At 39.3% G+C, this 11,972-nt stretch overlaps 1 protein-coding gene across 1 annotated transcript; it reads right to left on the bottom strand.

Moving 5' to 3' along the window:
• Nucleotides 1-2,523: 2,523 nt before the first annotated feature.
• On the bottom strand, nt 2,524-11,663 carry LOC116016395 (protein ARABIDILLO 1-like). Its single transcript, XM_031256636.1, has 12 exons — nt 9,393-11,663; nt 8,904-9,062; nt 8,740-8,823; nt 8,467-8,598; nt 7,757-7,884; nt 7,070-7,157; nt 6,242-6,336; nt 5,881-5,944; nt 4,856-5,031; nt 3,834-4,055; nt 3,540-3,624; nt 2,524-3,171 (listed from the first exon to the last, which is right to left on the bottom strand). Exons 1-12 carry the CDS (start codon nt 10,731-10,733, stop codon nt 2,989-2,991), a joined length of 2,757 nt encoding a protein of 918 aa, XP_031112496.1. The 5' UTR covers nt 10,734-11,663; the 3' UTR covers nt 2,524-2,988.
• Between the last annotated feature and the right edge of the window lie 309 nt (nt 11,664-11,972).

The following is an 11,972-nucleotide window of genomic DNA, read 5'->3' as shown; positions in this document are numbered from 1 at the left end:
CTTTTGATTTTTGACCCAATTTGGTCCTCCGTTAGTATGCCCGTTTGTTGACCGTGAGATCCGAGGACAGAGTAGTAATTTCACTTCTTTATGTTTTTGGCGACGAACCGGTTCATATGCGAAATCTGCAACAAGGGTTTCCAAAGGGACCTTCGACTGCTCAAGACAATCACCTCCCATGAATCTGTTAGGACCTCAATTGTGAGTGTTGGGAGCATCCCTCAATTGGTGGATACGTTGCCCAATCTAAACGCAGAATGCCTGGAATCAGCACTTGTGATTCTCGACGTTTTGTCCACCCTCCCCGAGGGCTCATTGGCGTTGAAGGATTGCCCTAGGACAATCCCAAACATGGTGAAACTGCTGATGAAAGTTTCCGAGAAGTGCACTCAGCTAGCTTTGTCGGTTTTGTGGGCTGTCTGTAAGCTCGCCCCTGAAAGATGTGCCTCCGTTGCTGTTGAGGCCGGGCTAGCTCCACAGCTCCTCCTCGTAATTCAGAGTGGCTGCAATCCTGCATTGAAACAGCGGTCTGCAGAGCTCTAAGCTCTTAAAGCTCTGCAGTCTAAATTACACCGCTACCATTTTCATTTCAAAGTGTAAACTCACAAAAACAATACAATGATTGTTACAAAAACTCCCCCTTTCCAGAACGTGCAGCTTCACAGGAGAGGGCACAACCTGCCATGGAAGCTGAAGCAAAGGAAAAACAAGGAGGTGATCAAGAAGAAGGTGTATATATGCCCGGAGAAGAGCTGCGTTCACCATGACCCGTCTCGAGCTCTCGGGGACCTCACTGGGATCAAGAAACACTTCAGCAGAAAGCATGGGGAGAAGAAATGGAAGTGTGATAAGTGCTCCAAGAAGTATGCTGTCCAGTCTGATAGGAAAGACAACTTTATTACACATAGGGCGTTTTGTGATGCATTAGCGGAGGAGAGTGCGAGGTTTACTACTTCTGTCCCGAATCTCAACTTCCGTAACGAATTGCTGTCCGACGGGAATCCCGGATTCGGATCTCACGTTTTCCGGCCGCCGCAGAACGAGCTGATGGTGGGTGTGGACGCGGCGGGGAATCATCATCAATTCGGTCTCGATGGGTAGAAGCCACGACTGCTGCTTTGGCTGGACGCCAATAACGCCAACGAGTTCGCCGGCGGCGGCGGCTTAGCTCACGAGCTCCTACAAATGGCGGCGCCGCTGGCTAATATGCTGGGTTTGTCTTCGCAGAACCACTGGTTTCACGGCAGCGGCAGCGCGTCTTCGTCGTCGCTAACGCCGATGATGAAGGAGGAGGACGACAGGAAGATAAGCTCCATGTTCTACGAAGCGGCGGTGGCGGGAACCATGCCACCCTCCTATAATTAGCGAACAGGTGAAGTCCAATGGCGGGAAGCTTGTGAAATTACTACTCTGTCCTCAGATCTCACGGTCAACAAACGGGCATACTAACGGAGGACCAAATTGGGTCAAAAATCGAAAGTTAAGGATGTTATTGGTTAAAATCATAAGTCGATGACCAATTTGTGAATTATGCTATAGTCGAGAGACCATTTTGGGTATTTACTATATATATATATATATATATATATATATATATATATATATATCTTACTTCTCTTATTTATATAAATAAATAAATTTAAATATATATAAATATAATAAAAAAAATTAACAAGCCGACTCACTCGAGTTAACTCGGCCGAGTTAGGCGCTAGGCAGCCCGCCGCCTAGGGAGCAATTCGCATCGGCGTAGGGGCGCCTAGCGCCTAGGCGGCCAATTTTTGTAACAGTAGACCCGACAATTTGACATGACCCTATTTACTTGATAATGTCATACCGCCCTAGTTACAATAACATGTGAGTGATTTTTCAATAAACACATGTGAAATGAATCTGTGTAGGCCTAACTCACATTGTTATCTCTAACTTTTCCCGCTTTAACATTTTGTTCATTCAACCAAAGTGGGATTGGTAGCATGGTGGTAAGCAATTAAGCATGCTTTAAATTCATGCTCTATAATGACTTAGTATACGCATAAGTGTGTGTCAAATCATCACAATATTGTTTTTTTATGTATTTTTTTATATCATGTACAATATTACAATACAATCAATTTATCCATCTAACGATAATTGATCTTCCATTTGTTGTTGAATTTTTCTAATAAAAAACTTTTGAATTTGTTCCAAAATTCATTTTTCGGATTTTCAAACAGACCTTAAAAGTGCAAAAGCAAAGACCCAAAAAAAAAAAAAAAAAAAAGAATTTGACCTATTGTGAGCACTAATATACAAACATGTGGAAATCTATAAATCAATTCAGACACAGCTCACAATTTTCCTTATCCACCGGTATTCAGAACATAAGCAATAAATGCCAAGTTTGAAATTCAAGATTATGCTGCAAGTGCAAACCTACAAACCTAAGCAATGGATAACACCAAATAACCCAAAACTCAACTATGAAATCTACCAAGGAAAAAAATGGTGGTGGTGGGGAGTGGGGGGTAGGTAAAAAAAACAAAAAATAAGAAACTTTCTAATTTCATATTATGTTATGTCATACAACAATATAGAAGTTTTCATTATAGAAAATTCTGGAATGTGGGCATCACAGAATTTTCTGTAATGTTAATATGTGTACAGTACCAAGAAAGGCAAAATACAATCCCACTCCAATAGCATATTGTACAGTCTCACCTCCATCAATGGCAAAAATTTTCATGGCATTAGCCTTGTAAGCCAATGCCACCTCCATATCAAATAGATACAAAGAAAAAGGTAGAAAACCAAGGGCCAAAACATCTCGAAATCTATTTACCAAACACAGAAACGACTATCGGTTTTAAGAAGCCTGTGTTTCCTCAACAAAAATCCGGTCTTCTTAGTAAAAATCTACAAAGAGAAACCATAATATGCTGATATCTGATCGCTAACCAGAAATGGAGGCACTGCATGGCTAGGATTTGGTGATATCGCTATTCTGAACTAGTCTTTCAGTGAAGATTCGGTCTGATGGTGTTCCAGGTTACGAAGCACAATCCTCGCAAAGATTTTGGTTTCGAGAGGGGCATTGGCGGATGCTGATACAGCACGTAGAACACGCGATGCCCCTGTGTCTCGCAAAAGGCTGACATGGTGCGCTGCATGCCGGCCACCTAGGATTGTGAACTACAATGAAAAAGTTGTAGGCAGAACATGAGTTGCACGCTATCAAGTATGTTGCACCATAGGGGATAATCCCAGCCAAGATGGCTAAGGATACAAATTTGTAATGACAAGTTCACGAGTTCGAATACTAGCCTTCTCAGTTTGAGCTGGTTAGCTATGGGCAACTTAGCCTGATTTACCTCCCTATGGTCATTTGTTGGCTAAGGTCACAAGACAGGGTTTACCCTGTGCACACTCTCGGATAGTGCTTGCGGGTTTCCCTCGTCACCCCAAAATAAAGTGCGTTGGGTCATATTATCATATATAAAGACACAAAGAAGAGTATCCTCAAACATGGATACATATGACAAAAAAAACGAATTTTATACCTGAAGAAGAGCAAATGTAGCGCATGCCTTGAGCGTAGAAGAAGGATTCCGGAGCATAGTAACAAATCTTCCAATCTCAGCGCCACTACAGAAAAGACCAGCATTAATAATGACAAAATTGAAGGGATAACTCCAAATTCAAAGATACGTCTATAAAGATTACCAACAAATGCAATGTAGATCTTACAAAGTCTCCTTTACGTGTAAATTTTGTAAGGGAGGACTAGAATGTCATCAAAATATGCCGAAAACTTGGTCAGACAAATTACAGAGCGAGAGAAAACAGGAGCAAACCTGCATCTAAGATGACCTGCTTCATGAATCCGAGCTAATTCAGTTACTTGCAACAATGCTGCATGGGTAGATGATGCAGCTGCAGAAGAGAACGCTTGTGGATCAGAAAATGCACGTACAAATGCTTCAATATGCTTCAAAGCCATTCTTCTAGCCCCATCTAAGTTCAGAGTCTTTGAAGTACCCTCCGTTGAAGTCCCAACAACTGCAACTTCATCCATTCTGTACAATATATACAGATAACTTAGCATTGCTTCCTTTACCGAGAGAGAGAGAGAGAGAGAGAGAGAGAGAGAGAAATCTTCTTTGCATGCAGAAATCCATGTAAATATGGACAGTGCTTGGGTTAATATTGAATGCTACTCAGACTAATCCCCGTTCGCACCGGCCCGGCCCAATTAAGGGGCAAAGTGCTGGTCATATTAGTTTTTCTATACGAGAGGAGGTTTTGAACTCTCAACCTCTCTTAACGGATGAGAGTGCATGGCCACTCACGCCAACCAAGCTGGTTAATGCTTCTAGAATTTAATTCTCAATATTTGCTGTATTAGAAAAATGCCAAAGATCATTAAGTCCACCCCTGAAATTCTTCTGAATGGCAATTAAAACTCCAATTTAAGCACGGGACTTCACAAATCAGATGCAGATTAGTCTTATACTCTTATCAAAGTGAATGTAGCTAAATATCAAAATAAATCTGAAACAGATAGTCTCGTTTGCCTGTTGCTAGCAATTATAGTTACTTGCATAACCAAGTTTGCATCTCACATTAGTTGTAGTTAACACATGAACCGAAGGCATGCATTTACCTTTCAAAGCCTGAGGACAGAATCGCTCTAACAATGATTATAAGAGGGCTCTTATGAAATAATTATTTATCTATTTGGACAAATATGTAAAATCGCAAAACAATTACCAAAGAATATACTATACAGCATGTGTTGCAATCTCAAACAATAAAAAGCAGAATATAACAGTAAAAGCTTCATTGCATGAAGCGCACAGAACAAGAATACGTTTACCTTCCATCAAACATGTAAGCCAGTGCCAATGCGGCCATGAAGCGTGCCATTTTTGATAGTGATGAAGAACATAGATGAACTAAGGCGGGAACTCCCCCTTCCTCTACTATCCTGAGAGCATTACCGGGGTTGAAAGCAAGATTCCAAAGAGCTCCAGCAGCAGTCTCATGGACATCCTGAAACAAAGTAAAACTACTAAGCTCATTCACGATACAATGAGGCAGGCAAGTTTCAGATTTCTGGATGGGAAACTGTAATCAATTTCAAATCACGTTGCAAATTCAAAGATTTTGTAACATGAAATACAACAAATAGGATGGTTGAACAAGTCATTCATCCACAGTACAAGTTATAGTGCTAAAAAGCATTTGTAGAAGTAGCAATTGGTGCTTTTTTGAAGGCTAGCAAATGTCTTTTGTCAAATACAAGGATCTATTTGTGCATTTATTTGCCCACAACGGGAGCCTCCTTGCAATACTCTTTGGTTGATTTTTTGGATAGGCTCAAACTTGTATAGAATTTTGGTTTGTTTTGTTGCCCTGAGCCCTTGATGTAACTTGATGTGATCATGTGGTTTCCCGGTTGTACACTTTGGTGCCTTCTAAATTCTAATACAAATCTTTTTTTTGTTAGACCATGAGGTGTCCTGAGAGACCCTAACTATAGGAGGGACCTTTAATCCCGTACCATACTCAGACTAATTCCCGTTAGCACTAGGGCCTAGGCCGGCCCAATTAAGTGGCAAAGTGATAGCCCCATTGATTTTTCCATACGAGAGGGGGTTATGAACTCCCGACCTCTCTGAAGGGATGAGAGTGCAAGGCCAATCATGCCAACCAAACTGGTTTTCTAATACAAATCTTTACTTATCAAAAAAAGTAGAAGTAGCAAACATGCATAGATTTGAGATTTCTTGGCTCCAAATTATGAAAACTATTAGCTATAATGTTGGCCTAGCTAATTGCAGGTAGCATCAAAACAAAGAGTTAAACATGCAGCAAGTACGACTTTGAACCATTCCTTACCTCAGCATCAGATCTTGCCAACGCTATAAGTGGTGCCACACCTCCTTCTCGTCCAATCGCAATGCTATATTATGATAGCAACATATGTACAAAGAATTGATGTTGAAACAAAATAAGACAAGGCAAACTATATAGTAAGCTCAAATTCCAATAAAAAGTGGAACCATCATGACTAATAACAAGTTTCACGTGACTAATAGGTTGGAGAAATTTTATATATGACATTGTGCTAGAGAGGCATAGGATAAAGATTTGACTTGTATAATATTATATCTGCTTTAATTTCTAGAATGACTAATTATATCGTCTTCCTATCATAGTATTCGGATGCTACAGAACTATCATTCTACAAACCCAATACCTGTTTGCTTCTGAGACGGACAAACCCCATAGAGCACCAGCAGCCCTCTCCTGAAGGCTAGGAGAGGCATTCGAACAAGATTGTGCAAGAGCAACCTAATGATCAAAGAAAATTGAATTCATGTAAGACCTGTGAAGTGTGAAGAAGACTGCACATGGAGATGACATGTTCCTATCATGACTAGAGGTTCGGTTAGAAGGTTGGTCATCGGTGTTTACAAGAAAAGATTCATCTTCGTACAATTTTTGCACATAGCGTGGTTTTTAATGGCATTTTGTTATCTTAGCATTAAGAAAGCATTAATATATAAAAGAATTACTTCATGGGATTTAGTAGCAAAAAACCACTATGTTAAAGAAAGAATTAAGTAAAGACTAGCTTTACTTTTGACAATTGTCAACCGAGAGGAATCACCAAATCAAGAATGAGATATCCTAGTTGATAGATACTCCCTCCGCCCCATAATGGTTGCCTTATTTTCCTTTTTAGTCTGTCCCATTGTCCCAAAATAATGCATACTTCCAATTTGAACACCACTAACTTTTTATTTTCCCAGCATACCCTTTTGTCTTTTAAGATTACCCTTTTAACTTTTCACTTGGTGGGCCCCATTAGATTGTTCTCCTAATAGGCTAATACAACCTTTTGGGGGTAAAGTTGAAAAAAATATATATAACATCTAATTTGTTTCCTTAAAACCGAACTAAACACAACTACTGCAACCTTTATGGAACGGAGGGAGTATTAATATTTTCAAATTGAAGTTCTTCAATGTTTACGCAAATGTAAAAGCAACACTTGAGGCTCAATTCAGAAATGTTTACATACCAAAGCTTCAACACCACCAGCAGCTGTTATTGCTTCTCGATTTCTGTCATCAAATGAAAGATTCCATAATGCTCCAGCAGCTTCTTGCCTATCTCAGAGCAGAAGACTGATGAGTGATCAAAACAAAATCATGAAAAAGAAAGTATTACATTAAACAGGTAATACAAGTGAAAGGTTTTGAGGACCACATGAAGTTCCCTTAACTAGCATGTGCAGCAAAATAGCTTGATTGGAAAGGCAGTATAAGCTCATCTAAACAGAGGGCCAAACAAGGTTTTGTAAAGCAGACAAACGGTTTTCATTATTATAAGGGAAAAAAACAAACGCATGCTAGATTGCTAGTCTGTAAAGGTAAATGCTTTAACGAGGATGTCCAACCATTTAGAAATATGCAACTACTAATGCACTTAGGAGCTAAGGCCTTGCATTCTAATAGTTGCAAAAGAGTTTGTTAAGGATAGAAGCTAAGAGATAGTGCTATCCATGAAAAAACCCATGATAAGTCTGCACTGTTCAATTAAAATGTTTTTAAACTAAACTTCAACAAAAACTACCTGAAACAATAACAAGGATTAAAGTTCTAACAGCTACAAATGCAGTTGGTAAAGGAGCAAAAAATCTTAAATAAAGGCAAACTGTAATACAAATTCCAACTTAATTGACTGCTGTAATTAAAAAATATGTTACCTCACACCATCATGAGGAGAACGCGTAAGTTGTACGAGTGTCTCAAAAGCTCCTGCCTCTTGTCCAACAGTAGCATTGTTACTGTTGCTATCTCCATGGGCAGCGAGATTGGCCAATGCCCGAGCTGCCTGGAGAATAACAGAGGGTACTTGTGATGAAAGTAATGCAAAATTCTTCTTTACATGTATGGAATAGGAAAATAATGGCCAAAGAGCCATGAATTGGAATTTAACATTTAACAGAATTCTGTTCCAAAAAGGCATTTGAGTGATTAAAATTCTGGACACTGAGAGATCTCATGTAACTAGTTTCATTCACGACAACTCAAGCACAAGGAATAGTTAGCAAGAATTTAAAAAGAATTCTTAAAGAATAGATTACATTCAAAGCAGTGCATAGAAAGAACATGAATTGGATAGCTCATATCTTAAACTTAATAATTAAACATGTATGCCACATGCAAAAAAAATTTAAAACTTTGGTGCATGTGATTACTGTTAAAGCCCCCACATCCGTGCATCTCACATGGATAATAATGACTAATGACTGCGTGATATGGATATCATTACACAAATTGCACTAATATCCCATCAATTGGTTAGAACCTTCTTAGTCAGAATTTACATACCATAGGGCAATAAAATAAAATAAAAAGTTGAAGCCTGCTATGCATAAAAATAACGTCCTTAATTCTGAGGAATTTGTGATACCTGCTCTTGCACTCCTTCAGCCTTGCAGTTTTGAGCAAGGGTAATCAGTGCATGTACACCACCTACTGTAGCAACTTCCATGCTACATTTGTCATCCACTGCGAGGTTTGCCAGTGCACCAGCAGCTCGTTCCTGACAACAAGAAAACTATTATGTTTTTTTTATCCAAGAGCAGATCTAGCAACTTCATTTGATCTATGGTTTAATTATTGCATAACATTAATGGCATATAAAAATGCTTTTATGCATATACAAAATCCTACAGGCACATACCAGAACCCCCTCACTGTCATTAACAGACCATTTGAAGATAAGATCAACTAAAGCTTTTATGCCACCAACTTCAGCAATTGAAGCCTGAAAAATAAATAAACAAAACACAACTTTTACATGAATCAATGAACTTAAAGAAGATCCATGTCTACAAATATGACAACCTTATGCTCTTCACCAACTGAGAGATTCCACAGTCCTCCAGCTGCCTCTTCAGCCACTAGTCTGTTCCTAGACCTTGCCAAATTTGCTAGGATACTTATGCCTCCTTCCTCTGCTACAGCTTTTGCAACATTGGCATTGACAGATAAGTTTGCTATAGCCTACATTAGCAGCAAAATGAACTACATTTATGAGAAATGGCGATGATGAATTGGTAAGCACTCATTTGAAAACTAGGCAATCAAATTGGTGTTTAATAGCCTTTTTAAGAAGAACGGTTAGACTATTATCCCTAAAAATTAAAATGTAAAGATAAGAGTATGAATGTACAATATGACCTCACTTATCAAAAAAAAGAGTATGAAATGACCTATATCATTCATTAGTAGAAGTGAAGCAATGTTCTTTCTTAGGAATTATAGATCACAATATGGCTAGAGCGGAATAAAAATATATTTGTAGCACATTAAGTACCACACTAGAGAGTTTACCTTTGCAGCTTCACATTGAAGCCCTTCGCGCCAGGATCTTGCAAGGTTTAGCAGAAGTCGTATGCCACCATCTCGCATAACTGCTTCAGCCCTTCCACCATCAATACTAGCATTTTCATCGTCAATTACAACAAATGTTGCAAGGCCTGTAGCTGCTCTTTCTTGAACTTCTTCTTGTGTGCTCTGCATCAAGCTTAGCAATAGATATGCACCATGATTGAGCCAGAAATTATCCAGACCTTGGGGGTTGCTCTCAGCAATACGTAAAAGTGAATGGGATAGGACCCATTCCAGCCAGTTCATGATATCTTCCAGATTTCTTTCCTTGGTCCTTAAACTTCTCCATTCCAGAAAAGAATTCCTCTCTTTATTTGGAGTATCGACAAATAGGGGAGTTAGTTCTTTAAAAATGTCTGTGAAAATGGCAAACAGCAGTTTCCCTTTGTGATTATTATTGGAAACAAAGGTGGCATCTTGCTCAAGTGCAGGGCAATGTAATGCACATGCAATCTTTAAGCTTTGTGAGGATGAAAACAACCTTGAAACGGCACTAGGTATTACATCTGTTCTGGAAACATCTAAACCCATCAAGTTAGGCAGTTTACCCCAATGCTCTAAAGCCAAATTCCACTCTATATTAGTTGTCCCTGCAATGGAGAGGAAGCGAACTGATGCAACATTTCCTAGTGCAACCTCATCTACATTTAGACAGTCAATAAATCCTACGTCCATCAAGTTTTGGCAATGCTTAGCCAATGCATTGATTGCATCTCCATCAACTTCTCGAATACCAGAAAGCCGAAGTTTACGCAACCTAGGACAGCAAACTGCAAGTGCTTTTATAGCATTGCTGCTAATCCTTTCACAGAAATCTGGGCCAAGTTGTAAACTTTCAAGTGCTTCATGTCTAGCTGCAATCACAGCAAGGGTAGCATCTGTAATCTTTTGGCAATAATCACCACTAATTTCACGCAGATCCTTAGACTGAAGGTGTATAATAGCTTCTGCAGATTCAGCACTGCGAAACCGAAGCTTTTGAAGATTGCCACACCTAGATGCAAGAGAAGCTGCAGCATCACAATCAAAATTGTGAGCACGAAGATCCAATGCCTGCCATAAACACTGAGATTTTCCCAAAGATCTCCAGGTCCGGCATGTTGATGACAAGCTTGCCCGATCACGATAATTCAGACAGGAAAACAGCTGAATCACAGTATCATCAGGCAACCTAGTCCAATCAACCACACCTCTCTCATCTAAAATTAAATTTTCACCAACCCCCAATCTATCTGCCTTCTCCTGTCCCCTGCTTGCCAGTTTCCTTCGCACCCTTCGACTCATAGATATCAGCTTTTCCCACAAACTACTCTAGAACCAGGGTCTTCAACCAAAACACTAAATGCAGACCAACACAACCAAAAACCAGGACTATTAAATGATCCACAAGCAGATACTCCTATGCTTGAACACCAATGAGGCACAAACAAAACCTAAAAGTCTCTGAAAATCCCTTGCCTTAACTTAATTCCCAGTACCCAAAGTGGGCCAAACACTGGCTGACAACCAAGGGAGTTTACCTCAACAGACCAAATTTCTTTAACAAGCAATGAAACAGACAAACCCTTGCTGCCAAAACCAAAATCCCAATTCAAAATCAGCAAAATCCTCACACATTACCTATCACTCGATACCCTTTATTAACCTCAAGCAAACCTAGTTTCCAATCAAAAAAAAAAAACACACTTTCTCTGCAGATATCAAGCAATACCATTCATTTACACTGCTCAACTTTCAAGATTTGTGCAATGCAATAAGGAACCCAAACTATAATCGAAATCTCTCCAACCATAACCGCTTGGAGTGCACAAAGTCAAAAGCTGCTCGCAAACCTGATTGCCCAACTCCCCTTTTCTACACACTCTTGCCAATAAACCTATCGTCCATAATTGAGGAATTTGCAATCAAGAAACTTGAAAAATTGCTATGAATGCTCCCGGGCACAGATAATTCACGCGGGTATTATCATCTATACGTATTGATGTTTATTGTACAAATGTGTATTCGTATGTATGGGTAGGGAGAGAAAAGAAAAGAGAAGCACAGCTTGAGCAGAAAGAGTCGGAGAGAATTCAGGGGCGCAATCAGAGAAAAATATAATGGAAGTACACAGCTTAACCCTCAAAGTTCTAGTCTACCCCCCACAACCTATTCATTGCAGATTTGATCAAGATATTTATCCCAGGGATAAATTTGTGGAGAACTGGGACAAGCAATCCAAGATAGAAATGCCCAATTTATATATTAAAATTATGAGAAATTCACAATTGTCATTTTTGTTGCAATATACGTGACTATAGAATTAAAAATACTCCGTAGATCATGCAATCCTTTTTTTTTTCTCTTTTTTTTTTTTGGTTGCAAAATTGGAGGTGAATTAGGGCAGCTCATGTGCAAACTACTCGGTTGAAGCTAGTTGTAGATGGCTACAAGTTTTAGGAATATAGATGTATTTGAGTCATCTTCGAAAGATATGTTTACTTTATTCTCAATTGACGCTAATTATAGATAGTTAATTGGTTA

This window comes from Ipomoea triloba, chromosome 4, assembly GCF_003576645.1.
Source record: "Ipomoea triloba cultivar NCNSP0323 chromosome 4, ASM357664v1".
In the NCBI taxonomy this organism is placed as follows: domain Eukaryota; kingdom Viridiplantae; phylum Streptophyta; class Magnoliopsida; order Solanales; family Convolvulaceae; genus Ipomoea; species Ipomoea triloba.
This window is presented reverse-complemented; position numbering and strand designations above follow the sequence as displayed.

What these genes read in the sequence shown, in the direction of transcription:
- LOC116016395 (XM_031256636.1), bottom strand. Translation starts at nt 10,733, where the DNA reads ATGAGTCGAAGGGTGCGAAGGAAACTGGCAAGCAGGGGACAGGAGAAG. An exon ending in GCTTACATGTTTGATGGAAG is followed by an intron (nt 4,056 to 4,855) that starts GTAAACGTATTC and finishes TATATTGTACAG; the next exon opens with AATGGATGAAGTTGCAGTTG. An exon ending in CTACATTTGCTCTTCTTCAG is followed by an intron (nt 3,172 to 3,539) that starts GTATAAAATTCG and finishes TTTTCATTGTAG; the next exon opens with TTCACAATCCTAGGTGGCCG.